We start from the raw sequence: 16634 nt of genomic DNA, 5'->3' as shown, positions 1-16634 counted from the left end.
TAATAAATTTTGCGACCTTCTGCACGATATCTCCTGATTTCCCGCGAATACTTCCGTCTCCACAATACAATATCCTCCCTATCCATTAACACAGGTTTAAGTTCTCTTTTAACAAACTGGAACCCTATGTCCTTTAAGAGTCTGTACAATGTAGTTAAACTGAAGGTGGGTAAAGTTTTATCTTTATTCACACTGTCTAATACTTTGCGTAAAGTAGGTGGTTCATTCCGAAAAATAGAATTCATGAATTTTCCTTCTAATACCGCTTTTGACGATATCGTCGTACTTCTCGACTCTTTGAGGTGGTTTACGTTCCTTTCCCGGCGTTGTTAATTTCCCTGTCTTTCTAAACTGTGTCCGCATGTTATGAACCGAACTAGCCGACACACCACACAACTCTGCACTTAGTTTCTTTACATCTTTTACGGCTAAACCTGGATTCTGTTCACTTATTTTATTAAAAACATTCACAACGCACTGCCTATGTTCACTTCTGAGCGGTTTTCCTCTTTTGTGCTTCACTACACGCGATGGTCCTACCTCTTGCTCCATTTCTCTTACTGTGAATACTGACACTGACTGCTGCTGCAAGATGCAACACCTTATCTCCACGCTGTACAGCTTGGGACTTTCCCTCACTTTGTGAAGACTTCCTGCATTACACCACGCCTTCTGCCTTCATATCTCGTTATTTAATTACTGTTTTAATTGAAAAAAAATAGATATATACTGGTATATGTGACAACCAAATTTTAATTTGATTGCGTACTCATTCAGACTCTCTAAATGTAATAAACTAAGATAAATTAATGCGAAGTACTAATTTTCTTCGAGCTCGCATACAGTCGAGTGAGTGCGACGATTGCTTCTCCAATCAACTACGTCTGTGTCCACGTGCAAAGCCAAGGTGCTGCGCCTGTTTGTTTACATCAGGATTAAACTCTCGTGAAAAATCATATAGTAGTAGTATTACCTGGTCTAGAATTACAATTTAGGACTCTTCCAAATTATAGCACCACAATTCACTAAATAACTCAAAATTCAACACTGAAAAGTGCCGTTTCTTTAGAAAAGCTTCTTCCTTTTCACTTTTATGAAATTCTATATTCACGTTGTTCCAAGTGAAGAGAGGATTTCTCCTCTGGCTTGGAGGAAAAATTTGTCTCCAAGTCAGATAGATTTTTCCGCCACCAGTGTAGTGAATTGAGATTTTCCGACTCATCGGGTACTCTTAGGAAACAGATTAGTAAAAGTGAATAGTTTTTGCGCTGGGACTCTCCACTCTTCGGTCCGAACTCCTCCCTCCGCCGAAAAAAGACGAAGGGTGTTCACGGATCACGGCTGTCTGCGGCTTGGTCATTCCAACTCTGGAACTTTGGACTATTAGATCGGCACCGTAGTACTGTTCGTTAAGTGAGAAAATGTGTGGTTTTTCATTTGATCGAGTATTTCTTACGAAAGCATTGCTTTTAATCGCGCCATTCCTACTGCCGTCATTGTAATGACCTACGTTCATTTCAGTTGGGAAAACCATTAAGACAGTCTTTCCGAGAATGTAAGTGGGCTGGTGGAGAGTGAGCATCTGCCATTATAATGAAAACACTACAACCTGATTGTGACTGATGGTAGGAAAGTGGGCCTAACATTACAATGAAAGTTCCCTAACCCAGTCTTCATATGAGAAAAGACGTTTGGTGACTTCCCCGTCGCGTTTCTGGGGTAACGTTAAGAGCTATGCAATTTAACACAATCTTGCTCACAACGTGTACACTACCTAATCTAGAATTCTGTATACAATGTAGAATTCCGTAGCGAAGCACGGGTACATCAGCTGGTATATATATTGTGTGTATTATTATGCTGAGTGGTAGACCAGATCTTCATACCAGTATTCGCCACTGTATGTATCAAAGTCAGAACAACGAAAATTACAAGTGAACCTATTGAACATATGGATTAATAGCCAGTTGTAGTCAAGCACTAGCCTACTGCTGGGAACGAACAAAAACCAAAAATATATGCAACAAACAGATTCTAACCTCCAATTGGATCAGCTGACTAATGAACTATTATTATTTTTATTAGTCATGTATAAATCTTGATGAAACAGAATTAGATTAAGTAATAATTATTTTTACGAGTTCTAATACTATTAGTCAATTTTATGAAACAGGGTTCTTGAGTCGTAACTTTTAATAGCACATTTTCAACGTAAATATAACATGTTTAGCATATGTTATTCTCTAATGACAGTTCCCAGTAAATTACATGACTTAGATAGTTCAACTAATCAGTTATTTGCTAGAAAGTGTAGGAAATCATTACCCCCAACGCAACGTCTACCGCGACTGCGAGAGATCTCTGTGGTTTGCTGTTCAGCTGAGATTATTCGCTCTTCATTTGTTTCCCTAGTGTTATGTTTCTATCACTGGCAAAGATGTCTCCTTAGTGGATATTAAACTTGTTATGGTTCAGAATAATTGTAACGTGATGATTGTATGTTGTTATGATATTGCTCGGATAAAGTTAAAGATGTAAAGCGACGTGTGGTTTTATGGACCTGGTACACCAGTACCATTATAAAATATGTGTGAACGAAGTAAATAGGATTTTTGATCCTTTGGATTCAGTAAGTCCATGGGTGAGAAATCCTTTCTCTGGAAACGCTACCATGTCCATAATGAGGACAGGGATAGTTCTTGGCTCTTAAAATAATGGAAGACGATTTGTGAATGTTTCTACCTGTAGGGGAAGGTGTAGTGTCAATATGCCGTTGTCTCGCACACGTTCGTTATTAGGAAATATAAACGGTGCACCCTCTGGCACCCCAAACGATACGCACATATCGCAAATAAGCGAGATCACCAACCAGTTGCCCCCGCTGAAGACTGGGGGACAGTTGCTTCTGGACGACCCTGTCCTCTCTCACCTTCCAAATCCTCAGAGTATTAATTTACAGATCTCAAACAGTACTGCGAACCAACCATTGCCATTAGTTAACTCTGCGACTAACAATGAGGATAGTAGTCCTGTTCAAAATAAGAATGGGTGCTCCAAACCTAAAACTATGGTGGTTACACCTGAACAAGTTATGAAGTTGTATATGAACAAGTTAACACCATATGAGCAGCAGGAGGTGTACGATTATCCACAAATTTACTTCATTGGTGCTAATGCTAAAAAACGACCTGGTATTATTGGAGGTGCAAATAACTGCAGTTATGATAATGAACAGGGATCTTACATCCATATACCACACGATCATGTAGCTTATCGATATGAAGTCCTTAAAGTGATTGGTAAAGGCAGTTTTGGACAAGTAGTAAAAGCGTATGATCATAAAAATCATGAACATGTAGCATTAAAAATGGTTCGGAACGAGAAAAGGTTTCATCGTCAAGCACAGGAGGAGATTAGAATTCTAGAACATTTACGGAAACAAGACAAAGAGAATACTATGAACATAATCCACATATACGATAGTTTTACATTCCGAAACCACATGTGTATAACATTTGAATTGCTGTCAATTAATCTTTATGAGTTGATCAAGAAGAACAAATTTCAAGGTTTCAGTTTGCAGTTGGTACGGAAGTTTTCACATTCATTGTTGCAGTGTTTGGATGCCTTGTATAAAAATAAAATAATTCATTGTGATATGAAACCTGAAAACGTACTACTCAAACAGCAGGGGAGAAGTGGAATCAAGGTAAGAGTAGAATATTACACATGATTTTTAAGAATCTTGGTTATGAGACAGCACAGCCAATATTTTGGTGAGGTACATTATGAGCCTTGTTTATGTTGTTGATGCAAGCTATTATTACATTAATTCGTACATAGGTTAGGCCTACTGTATGATCTGTTTTTGCTGGCAAGATATGATAGCAATTACCTTTGTCATTAAATTGAACAATAATACAATTGTGAAATGTAAAATTTTTGCTCAAACTTTATGTAGTTTTCATCTATCTGTACAGTCAAACAATGTAAGGCTTTTTCATTGAACGGCAGGGAAAAGAACGTTGAGTATCTGTGGCTGTGGCAACAACCAAAGTCTGTTCCTTTAGTTTGGTTGAGTCCTAGGGTGAATGCTCCTATTCTTCAGCCTGAGGTTTCTCAGCTGCACTCTTCTAGATACAAAATAACACATATTATCAAACATATCAACAAATCTACCATATGAGATTTTTTCATCTTATATGCTTATGACTTTCCTAGTATTGATATTGTACATGAGTGATTAGTTGTTGAATTCCTCATACAACTTGTGATACTGTATAGAGAATTAACAACTCCACGACTTTACATGTTTCTTGACAAGTTTTATAGCATCAATTTCCTTCAGGCCTAGGCCTACATATTTTACTATTATATTGTAGAATACAGGAAGTGTTGTTACGCTGGTAATGGTAGTAAATATCTGACACTACTCACTATTCATTGGTGCATTATGTTAATATGAGGAGGAGGGTGTCGGGACAAATACAACACTCGGGCCCAGAGAAAGAGGAATTAACCATATGCTGTTAAAATCCATGACCCAGCCGGAATCAAACCCAGGACCCTCTGAACTAAAGGCTGACCATTCAGCCGAGGAGCCAGGCACATGACTCTATTCAATGGAACAGTATTTCAACTTCGGAAAACTTTCTTTAGATTACTTCGATGTTTCTGGATTGTTGGATCGTTTTGGTTATGACAGAGAATGGAGAATGACTACTTTTCCTGACGCTATGGGCCGATTGCAGAAACGATGACCAGTTTTAAGCTTTAGACAACGTCTACCTAAACAACGTTTAAGTCTAGCGCAATCTTCCATTGCATAAACAATGTTCAGCTGGTGTTTAGCTAGACGTCGTTTAAAGTTTCAATGTTGGTTCAAAACTGGAAATAGAAGAATCTTCCATGCAACTCTTTGCTTGTTGCAACCAATGAAATTCATTGGTGCGTGCGGCAAATGTTAGTCAGCTGTCATCTTCCTACACATTACTCAAATATGGCTAAACATGAGCATGACTTGCCCACAGATACGGATATTGCTTTCGGTGAAAATAAAATCTCATATTATTATTGACACTAAAGCGATACGCCACCGTATGAGGAAGTGTACCTTTGATTACAGTGTTGTTATGATGAGTGTAATCTAAATAGCTTCTGCGAAGGTGAGATGAAACTATATTACTGTGTAACCGAATGAGTTGTATGGCCATATACATTCTAAAGATCATAAGTTCGAAACTCACTATCGGCAGCCTTGAAGATTGTTTTCTGAGGCAAATACTGAGCCTGTTACGGCCACTGCTCTTCTTTCCCAGTTCTTGCTTTTCCCTACCTCGTAATTGCCAAAAACGTACTTGAATTATTGCGACGATTGTCCGAAAAACAATAACAAAAAACAAACACAACCTACTTCTTAGTGTCACTGTTATGTGTGCTTGCTTGGCAGTAAACGTAATAACTGAATCCCTCCCGGTTGACATATGTGACTGCCCTCTGACGATCGGGATAAGTTATTCTGATATGGATGTTGTCGAAGTGGCCTATAATGTATAAATGTATAATGTATAAACAATAAAGTGGCCTATAATTCCAAGAAAATTAACCCAAATATAATAAAATATATCGGTTGCCAACAATTATAGTCAAGTTGACAGTTGCTGGACTGTCCTTTGTATCATATGCTTCATAGTACATAACCTCTGGTTGTGATTCACTCCTAAAATTTGAAGTTAAACAGTGTTCTCGTCAGTGTTTAAACATGGCCGAATGAAAATTGGTTTTAGACAGTGTCTTAAGTGATAAATAATGTCTTTGCAATGTGCCAGCCATACTTAGACGTTGTATAACCGTAAACATTGTCTAAATACCGTTTCTGCAATTGGCCCTATGTGAATTCCACACTAGGATCCACAGGCATTTGAACATGTACCATCTAGTTGGAAAGGTAGTAATCTAGACATGATTCTAATGACATTCCTTGTGGCTTTCTGGCTACTGTCTTAGATTTCGCACTTTTCTTTCTTGTTTGTAATAATACATTTTTGAAATAAGTAATCACATTCACAGAAAATTGAGAAAAAATATAAGACGAAGGTCTTCAATGCTTGCAACTTAAAGAAGCAAAATGTTTTACAGGGACATTATTTTATCCATTCGAGGGATTCTCAATCGGTCGCCTGCGCTGTGAGCTTCCTTCCGCCCAGCATTTTGCCGTGACTTTACAAAGGTGAAAAAATGAGTGTATCCTCCTAATTCAATACATCCTATATTCCATCATTAGACAGAGTATTCAAATTCAAACATGTTTCGGCTCGTTTAAGCCATCTTCAGTGAAAAAGCGGGTGGGGGGTGAAATAATTTACGTAATACAAGCTAAAAAATGCCAAAAAACATAATGAAGGAACAAATAAAAAAAATGAAAAAACAAATGAGAGCCTAGACGGAAACAAAATTAGCACAATATACAATATTTACATCATCATGTGGAGCAAAAAACAACAACTCACTGCGACAAAATTCAGTGAAATAGGGGTTAATCCAAAATATAATTGAAACTAAAAACTATGTTAACCTAAGAAGGAAAGAAATGAAACAAATGATACAGATGGAAATGAACAACAAATGCACAGAGTGACATTGTGGACCTCTTAGTTTGCAAATTGGTTTTGTAACAATACAAAACAGGATGAAATCACTGTCAAAAATTCAGGCAGAAAATCTAATTGGCTATGAAGGGAGCAGGAGCAAAAACAATTTTGAGAAACCAAGCCTGAAGTAATGTGCAGGCGAAAAGCCTATGACAAGGAGAAACAACGATCAAATTTAAAGCTTTAGAATAGCAGCTTTCTCAATATCTTCTCAGTCTAGTGGTCCCATTCCTGATTATCGTTTTATGATGTTGGCTGGTTGTTTTGCCTTATTATAAAAGGTCGGAAGGCCCGCGATATAAAATTGAGAAGCTGTGTTAGGGAGATGACAGATGCATGGTAAACTGTAAGTAACCTAGTGGAAACCGTCAATGAAGTTCCAATGGTTTTAGAAGGTGGTTGACCTCTCAAACGGCCTGGCCTTCTCAAAGTAACTAAGAGGTCCGCAACCTCACTATGTGCACTTATTGTTCATTTCCATCTGTATCATTTGTTTCATTTCTTTCCTTCTTAGGTTAACGCAGTTTTTAGTTTAAATTATGTTTTGTATTAACCCCTATTTCACTGAATTTTTTCGCAGTGAGTTGTTGTTTCTTGCTCCACATGATGATGTAAATATTATATACTGTGCTAATTTTGTTTCCGTCTAGGCTCTTTGGTTTTTTCATTTGTTCCTTCATTATGTTTTTTGGCATTTTTTAGCTTGTATTATGTAAATTATTTCAACCCCCCACCCCCTTTTTTTCACGGAAGATGGCTCAAACGAGCCGAAACATTCTTGAATTTGATTACTCTGTCTAATGATGGAATATGGGATGCTAAAGGGTTCATTTTGTCACCTATTCAATACATTATATATTTTTAAAAAGTTAGGAATTTATTATTATTTCCTATTGAGACATGTTTCACCCTTCACTGAGGGCATCATTAGTCATGGAATATACGATGTATTGAATTAGGAGGATACACTCATTTTTTCACCTTTGTAAAGTGAAAGCTGTCAATACGGAATAATTCTAATAACTTGTAATGTAATTTTGCAGTAATGCGCCCAGTGTATGTTTTTGCACAATATTTCTTGTTCCTGACACATTGAGATATGTACATGGTTTTCTTACCAATCAAAGATTAATAGAAGGTTCTGACATATAATGAAAGTACAAAAGCCTTTATACGCCCATTCACACCTTGTGTTAATAAAATAACAAGAAGGTATTTTGTATATACACGCTCACATAATGAAAATGGCATTGGAACAAGACACGGAGCACTAAACACGGAAACACTTGACTATTCAGAGACATAAGCTTCATTATTGTTTCCATATTGAACTGAGATCACAGAGATAGGTTATTCATAAGGTTCAGCCTATTCAATACAAATTACATGTAGATGTTATTTACAATATTTATTTAGTATGGGACTGGTTTCGACATTTTAAATGTCATCATTAGCCATAAACACATTAATCACAAACAAAACAGCAAGGACATAATAATTAAAACTGGCGTAGTGACACATTGAAATATGTACATGGTTTTCTTACCAATCAAAGATTAATAGAAGGTTCTGACATATAATGAAAGTACAAAAGTCTTTATACACCCATTCGCACCTTGTGTTAATAAAATAACAAGAACTTACAGCAATAATTAGAACTGGCGTAGTGACACATTGAAATATGTACATGGTTTTCTTACCAATCAAAGATTAATAGAAGGTTCTGACATATAATGAAAGTACAAAAGTCTTTATACGCCCATTCGCACCTTGTGTTAATAAAATAACAAGAACTTACAGCAATAATTAGAACTGGCGTAGTGACACATTGAGATATGTACATGGTTTTCTTACCAATCAAAGATTAATAGAAGGTTCTGACATATTATCAAAGTACAAAAGTCTTTAAAATGCCTATTTACACCATGTGTCAACAAAATGTCAAGAACTTGTAGAAAACGCTTGGTACACAGCTCTGGCTGGTCTGTCCACGTGCCATTGCACAACAAGCCATGTGATTTGTTTTACTATAATCTATTAGCTTCATAGTCCATATTGATAGTTCAAGTACACAAGTATGAAGAATGAGTTCTCCACCTAATCAATACTTTATTTTACATAGTGTCAATATTATTTACATAAAAGTACAGTACCGGTTTTGACCTGTAAATAGGTCATCTTCAGCTGTTGAAGAACCTGCTTAATAGCAAATGTACAGAATAAGTACCACTAAAATTAAAATAAAACAAGAATGCCATTAAAATAAACATGAATGCCACTATTCTGAAAATAAAAATTAAGGTTAAGATGTACACATATGGTATAGTTTTGGGGGTTAGAGAGCTTTCACCCTGGCCCCAAGATTTCTACACATTTCAAAAATGATATTTGCTGAGGTTGGATACAATTCTAAGAGTTTATCAAGAATCACTGACATTCTGTTGTCAAGTTGGAATATCAATGTTAAATGCCAATACTATGTAAAACGGTTTTATGAGATGTTTCAAAGTGGGCTGCAAATATGCGGGGACATCGTATTCATTAGAATAAGAGGTTCAGTAACCTGTTTACAGATACATAGCTTATTCTCAGTCTATATCAATTCTGAAGATCATGTTAGTGAATGCCACTATACTAAAAAAATATACTTAACATTAAGATATATACAGATATGGTACAGTTTTGGGGGTTAAAGGGCTTTTAACCTGGCCCCATGATTTCTATATATTTCAAAAATTATATTTGTTGAGGTTGAAATTGGATACAATTCTTAGAGTTTATGAAGAATCACTGACATTGTGGTGTCAAGCTCGGATATCTAATGTTAAATTCCAATACTATGTCCAACAGTTTTATGAGATGATTCAAAGTGAATTGCTGAGCCGCAAATATGCGGGAACATCGTTTTCATTAGAATAAGAGGTTTAGTAACCTGTTTACTGATACATAGCTCACTCTCCGTCTATATCAATGCTGAAAAACATGCTAGTCTATATCAAACTTCCTTGTTGAAGATTACGTTGCTGTGTGCGACATATTGAAATCAATGAAAGTGAGTTTGTGGGTGCTCCCCTCTTCATACTTGTGTTCCTTCAGGTAAATTTAAAAAATCTGAGAAAGAAGAAAAAGAAGGTAGGTATTAGAATAACTGATAGAGAGTGCCTGTTGAATAGGTTGTGTACCGTGTGTGTGTGTGTATTACTTACGTTTGAGCTGGATATGTCCTCGAGCATAGTTGAGAGCGTGTTGCACATTGTTGCGTGTACGTCTTGTGGCTGTCGTAGCGTTAAGAAAGAGAGGTGGTGGGGAGGGGGAAGCAGCTTGTGTAGGGGGTAGTGTGGGGTAGGGTGCATCTGCTGGGGTGTGTGTGTGTGTGGGTTTGTGTTTGCTGAATCTTTTCAAATATGTGTCTTTTAGAATGGGTACGGCTGTGTTGAAAAGAATGTTTGTTTTGTCTGTGATTTTGTTTAAGTTGAAGTTAGGATTAGTGTATTGATCCATGTTGATGTAAAAATCTTCCACTATATTGAGCAATGGGCCTGTGGGGTTCTTATTTAAAATTTCCATGTCATTCTCGATATTAGTGAATTTATGCCTGTGTTCCTCAACATGTTGCCCTATGGATGAAAAGTGATTGTATTTAGTGGCGTTGATGTGTTCGTTGTATCGAATAAAAAACATCTGCGGGTGCGCCCAATGTAGCTGGTTTCACAATCGTTTCATTTCATGCGGTATACTCCTGAGTGGCTGAATTTGTTATTCTCATTGACTGATTTAGTGTTGTGTAAATAGAAGCATTATTATGTGTGGTTCTCTAAGCTATTCTTAGATTGTGTTTTTTGAAAATATTGGTTATGGGGTGGATGTGGGTGTTGTTGAATGTAAAAAGTGCGTAGTCTTTCTTAGTTTCGCTGTTTCTGCTTAATTTGAATTTCGGTTGATATTTTATTTTGTGAATGATGTTGTTTATCATGTTTCAGTTGTATCCATTATGCTCCGCTATTTCGTGAATAATGTTCAGTTTGTGGTCCACAAACGGAAACAACATACTTGAGCAGCTAAACAAGATAGATCCACATATAAAATTTACTATGGAAACTGAGGAAGATCACACTTTGAACTACCTTGACATATCTGTCACTAAAACTGTAGGCCACTTAACGTACAAAATCTATAGGAAACCTACACAAACCTCCAACACAATAAAAATTGATTTCACTCACCCGAATGCACACAAAAAAGTGGCATACTACAGCATGATTTACAGAGCTTTCAACATACCTCGCTCTCAGGAAGAATTGAAAAAAGAACTGAACATTATTCACGAAATAGCGGAGCATAATGGATACAATAGAAACATGATAAACAACATCATTCACAAAATAAAATATCAACCGAAATTCAAATTAAGCAGAAACAGCGAAACTAAGAAAGACTACGCACCTTTTACATTCAACAACACCCACATCCACCCCATAACCAATATTTTCAAAAAACACAATCTAAGAATAGCTTAGAGAACCACACATAATAATGCTTCTATTTACACAACACTAAATCAGTCAATGAGAATAACAAATACAGCCACTCAGGAGTATACCGCACGAAATGAAACGATTGTGAAACCAGCTACATTGGGCGCACCCGCAGATGTTTTTTATTCGATACAACGAACACGTCAACGCCACTAAATATAATCACTTGTCATCCATAGGGCAACATGTTGAGGAACACAGGCATAAATTCACTAATATCGAGACTGACATGGAAATTTTAAATATGAACCCCACAGGCCCATTGCTCAATATAATGGAAAATTTTTACATCAACATGGACCAATACACTAATCCTAACTTCAACTTAAACGAAATCACAGACAAAACAAACATTCTTCTCAACACAGCCATACCCATTCTAAAAGACACATATTTGAAAAGATTCACAAACACAAACCCACACACACACACACCCCAGCAGATGCACCCTACCCCACACTAACCCCTACACAAGCTGCTTCCCCCTCCCCACCACCTCTCTTTCTTAACGCTACGACAGCCACAAGACGTACACGCAACAATGTGCAACACGCTCCCAACTATGCTCGAGGACATATCCAGCTCAAACGTAAGTAATACACACACACACGGTACACAACCTATTCCACAGGCACTCTCTATCAGTTATTCTAATACCTACCTTCTTTTTCTTCTTTCTCAGATTTTTTAAATTTACCTGAAGGAACACAAGTATGAAGAGGGGAGCACCCACAAACTCACTTTCATTGATTTCAATATGTCGCACACAGCAACGTAATCTTCAACAAGGAAGTTTGATATAGACTAGCATGTTTTTCAGCATTGATATAGACGGAGAGTGAGCTATGTATCAGTAAACAGGTTACTAAACCTCTTATTCTAATGAAAACGACGTTCCCGCATATTTGCGGCTCAACAATGCACTTTGAATCATCTCATAAAACCTTTGGACATAGTATTGGAATTTAACATTAGATATCCGAGCCTGACACCACAATGTCAGTGATTCTTCATAAACTCTAAGAATTGTATCCAATTTCAACCTCAACAAGTATAATTTTTGAAATATATAGAAATCATGGGGCCAGGTTAAAAGCCCTTTAACCCCCAAAACTGTACCATATCTGTATATATCTTAATGTTAAGTATATTTTTTTAGTATAGTGGCATTCACTAACATGATCTTCAGAATTGATATAGACTGAGAATAAGCTATGTATCTGTAAACAGGTTACTGAACCTCTTATTCTAATGAATACGATGTCCCCGCATATTTGCAGCCCACTTTGAAACATCTCATAAAACCGTTTTACATAGTATTGGCATTTAACATTGATATTCCAACTTGACAACAGAATGTCAGTGATTCTTGATAAACTCTTAGAATTGTATCCAACCTCAGCAAATATCATTTTTGAAATGTGTAGAAATCTTGGGGCCAGGGTGAAAGCTCTCTAACCCCCAAAACTATACCATATGTGTATATCTTAACCTTAATTTTTATTTTCAGAATAGTGGCATTCATGTTTATTTTAATGGCATTCTTGTTTTATTTTAATTTTAGTGGTACTTATTCTGTACATTTGCTATTAAGCAGGTTCTTCAACAGCTGAAGATGACCTATTTACAGGTCAAAACCGGTACTGTACTTTTATGTAAATAATATTGACACTATGTAAAATAAAGTATTGATTAGGTGGAGAACTCATTCTTCATACTTGTGTACTTGAACTATCAATATGGACTATGAAGCTAATAGATTATAGTAAAACAAATCACATGGCTTGTTGTGCAATGGCACGTGGACAGACCAGCCAGAGCTGTGTACCAAGCGTTTTCTACAAGTTCTTGACGTTTTGTTGACACATGGTGTAAATAGGCATTTTAAAGACTTTTGTACTTTGATAATATGTCAGAACCTTCTATTAATCTTTGATTGGTAAGAAAACCATGTACATATCTCAATGTGTCACTAAGCCAGTTCTAATTATTGCTATAAGTTCTTGTTATTTTATTAACACAAGGTGCGGATGGGCGTATAAAGACTTCGGTAGTTTGATAACATATCAAAACCTTCTTTTAATCTTTGAATGGTGAAAACTATGTACATATTTCTATGTGTCACTACGCCAGTTTTAATTATTATGTCCTTGCTCTTTTGTTTGTGATTAATGTGTTTATGGCTGATGATGACATTTAAAATGTCGAAACCAGTCCCATATTAAGTAAATATTGTAAATAATATCTACACAACATGTAATTTGTATTGTATAGGTTGCACCTTATAAATAACTTATCTCTGTGAACTCTTGACTAAACTGAACCTTACGCTCATAAAGCTCTCATCAGACTGCATAGGAGGGGAACGTATAGTGCCGAGAAGCACATAATGGCAAATTACTTGGCGGCAGAAAGGCTCGCAGGACAGGCGACCGGGCGAGTGAGAATCCCCCTAATAGATAAAATAATGTCCCTGTGTTTCAAAATATGTGTAAGAAGGTTTTGTTAATCTATGAAGTTAAAAAGCATGAACTGTTATTATTCTGTGGCTATTCATTTAATTAATACTCCCGTAGTAATTAATTATATCAGTTAGCCAATCCCATTAGTGTTAAAAACCGTAGTCCTGTCTTAATCAAACAGGTGGAACAGATATAAAGTTGAACAAATTTGTACTAAAAATTATTGAGAGAAGCCTGAATATAAGAAGTTTGAAGATGGTAAAGAAGGAGAAGTGGATATCTAGACAGTGGAAATTCTGGATACAAACACAGAACAGAATTCTGCAGACAAGGAAGAAGAAAAATCATTTCTTGAAGTAATACATATTAATAAAAAGTTATGAGACAACCAAATTGTGTATGCATCTGCCACCAGTTACAGGTATTATATAAACTAGGGTAGGTGTATAAGGGCCTACAAAATTTTGTGGCACTTCTTCATTCAGATCGCATGTTTAGGAAAGCAAAAGAGAAAAATCATACGAGAACGACGTGATCATATGAAATGAATTTTATTTTGGTCTGTATTGATGGTTCATGGTGTGGGTTACTGTAGTCACATCCTAGTTCGTGAACCATGGGCAACGGCTGAGTGGCGTAGTAAGTGGTCCTGAGAGTCGGGATACCAGTTGCTATGGAATGGGAGTGGGCATCTCGGACATATTCTGAGTCATGGTCCTCCTTGTGCTCAGGCGGCTAGGACTATACAATTCACTGGTGGTCCATAACCCGTTAGAGGAGAGATCCTCACTTGGACTGTGAGCAAGTAGGGTAGCATCCTGCTTCATGAATTTACCGAGCTCAGAACATTTTAAGCAAGCCTCGGACCTATGGGAGTAACAGAGTCCCACTCCCATTTGACAGGCGAGGGACTTCTTGGAAACAACTTGGCGAACGAAATAGAATTCGATGGGATCCATCAGTATTAATGGGGCTTATGGAGGAAAACAGTAGAACTGGCTGAGTCAGCAAAGAGGATGCATCTGGATGTGCTAGGAGTAAGTGATATTTGGGTAAGGGGAGATAGCGAGGAAATAGGAGATTGTAAAGCGTATTTGACGGGTGTTAGAAAGGGAAGGGCAGAGTGTGGGGTAGGGCTCTTTATCAGGAATACCATTGCACACAACATCGTTTCTGTTAGGCACGTAAATGAGCGAGTGATGTGGGTAAATTTGGCAGTGGGAGGAATTAAGACAAGAATTGTGTCCGTGTATTCACCATGTGAGGGTGCAGATGAGGATGAAGTTGACAAGTTTTATGAAGCATTGAGTGACATCGTGGTCAGGGTCAACAGCAAGGATAGAATAGTGCTAATGGGTGATTTCAATGCGAGAGTTGGGAACAGAACTGAAGGATATGAAAGGGTGATTGGTAAATGTGGGGAAGATATGGAAGCTAATGGGAATGGGAAACATTAGCTGGACTTCTGTGCTAGTATGGGTTCAGCAGTTACGAATACAATCTTCAAGTATAAAGCTATTCACCGCTACACATGGGAGGCTAGGGGTACCAGATCCATAATAGACTATATCTTAACCAACTTTAAATTCAGGAAATCTGTTAGGAATGTAAGAGTTTTCCGGGGATTTTTCGAGGATACAGACCACTATCTGATCTGTAGTGAACTAAGTATCTCTAGGCCTAGGGTAGAGAAAGTGAAATCTGTCTGCAAACGAATAAGGGTAGAAAATCTCCAGGCCGAGGAAATTAGAAGTCCATTGATATGATTAGTGAGAAATTTCATACAGTGGACAGAAAGCAGGTTCAGGATATAGAAAGTGAATGGGTGGCATACAGGGATGCTGTAGTAGAAACAGCAAGGGAATGCCTAGGAACAGCTGTGTGTAAAGATGGGAAAAGGCGAACATCTTGGTGGAATGATGAAGTGAGAGCAGCTTGTAAACGGAAAAATAAGGCTTATCAGAAATGGCTCCAAACAAGGGCCGAGGCAGACAGGGATTTGTACGTAGATGAAAGAAACAGAGCGAAACAAATAGTTGTTGAATCCAAAAAGAAGTCGTGGGAAGATTTTGGTAATAACCTTCAAAGGCTAGGTCAAGCAGCAGAGAAACCTTTGTGGACAGTAATAAAGAATCTTACGAAGGGAGGGAAAAAGGAAATGAACAGTGTTTTGAGTAATTCAGGTGAACTCATAATAGATCCCAGGGAATCACTGGAGAGGTGGAGGGAATATTTTGAACATCTTCTCAATGTAAAAGGAAATCATCCTGGTGGTGTTTCGAACAGCCAAGCTCATGGGGAGGAGGAAAATGATGTTGGTGAAATTACGCTTGAGGAAGTGGAAAGGATGGTAAATAAACTCCATTGTCATAAATCAGCAGGAATAGGTGAAATTAGACGTGAAATGGTGAAGTATAGTGGGAAGGCAGGGATGAAATGGCTTCATAGAGTAGTAAAATTAGCATGGAGTGTTGGTAAGGTACCTTCAAATTGGACAAAAGCAGTAATTGCACCTTTCTATAAGCAAGGGAACAGGAAGGATTTCAACAACTAACGAGGTATCTCATTGATTAGTATACCAGGCAAAGTATTCTCTGGCATCTTGGAAGGGAGGGTGCTATCAGTCGTTGAGAGGAAGTTGGATGAAAACCAGTGTGGTTTCAGACCACATAGAGGCTGTCGGGATCAGGTTTTCAGTATGCGCCAGGTAATTGAAAAATGCTGCAAGAGGAATAGGGAGTTGTGTTTATGTTTCGTAGATCTAGAGGAAGCATATGACAGGATACCGAGGGAAAAGATGTTCACTATACTGGGGGACTGTGGTATTAGTGGTATTAAAGGTAGATTATTAAAATCAATCAAAGGCATTCATGTTGACAATTGGGCTTCAGTGAGAATTGATGGTAGAATGAGTTCAGGGTACTTACAGGGGTTAGACAAGGCTGCAATCGTTCACCTTTGCTGTTCGTAGTTTACATGGATCATCT

At 37.4% G+C, this 16634-nt stretch overlaps 1 protein-coding gene across 1 annotated transcript in view; it reads left to right on the top strand.

Annotated features, from left to right (window-relative positions):
* Positions 1–2424: 2424 nt before the first annotated feature.
* Positions 2425–16634, top strand: part of Dyrk3 (Dual-specificity tyrosine phosphorylation-regulated kinase 3) — a 199709-nt gene continuing 185499 nt past the window's right edge. The window contains exon 1 of the mRNA XM_067140293.2: positions 2425–3709. Coding sequence (XP_066996394.1) covers positions 2768–3709 — 942 coding nt within the window. The 5' untranslated portion in view covers positions 2425–2767. The remainder of the gene's footprint in view (positions 3710–16634) is intronic.

The sequence above is a fragment of the Anabrus simplex genome, chromosome 2 (genome assembly GCF_040414725.1).
Source record: "Anabrus simplex isolate iqAnaSimp1 chromosome 2, ASM4041472v1, whole genome shotgun sequence".
Lineage (NCBI taxonomy): Eukaryota > Metazoa > Arthropoda > Insecta > Orthoptera > Tettigoniidae > Anabrus > Anabrus simplex.
The sequence above is the reverse complement of the archived record's forward strand: the minus strand, read 5'-3'. Positions and strand labels throughout refer to the sequence as shown.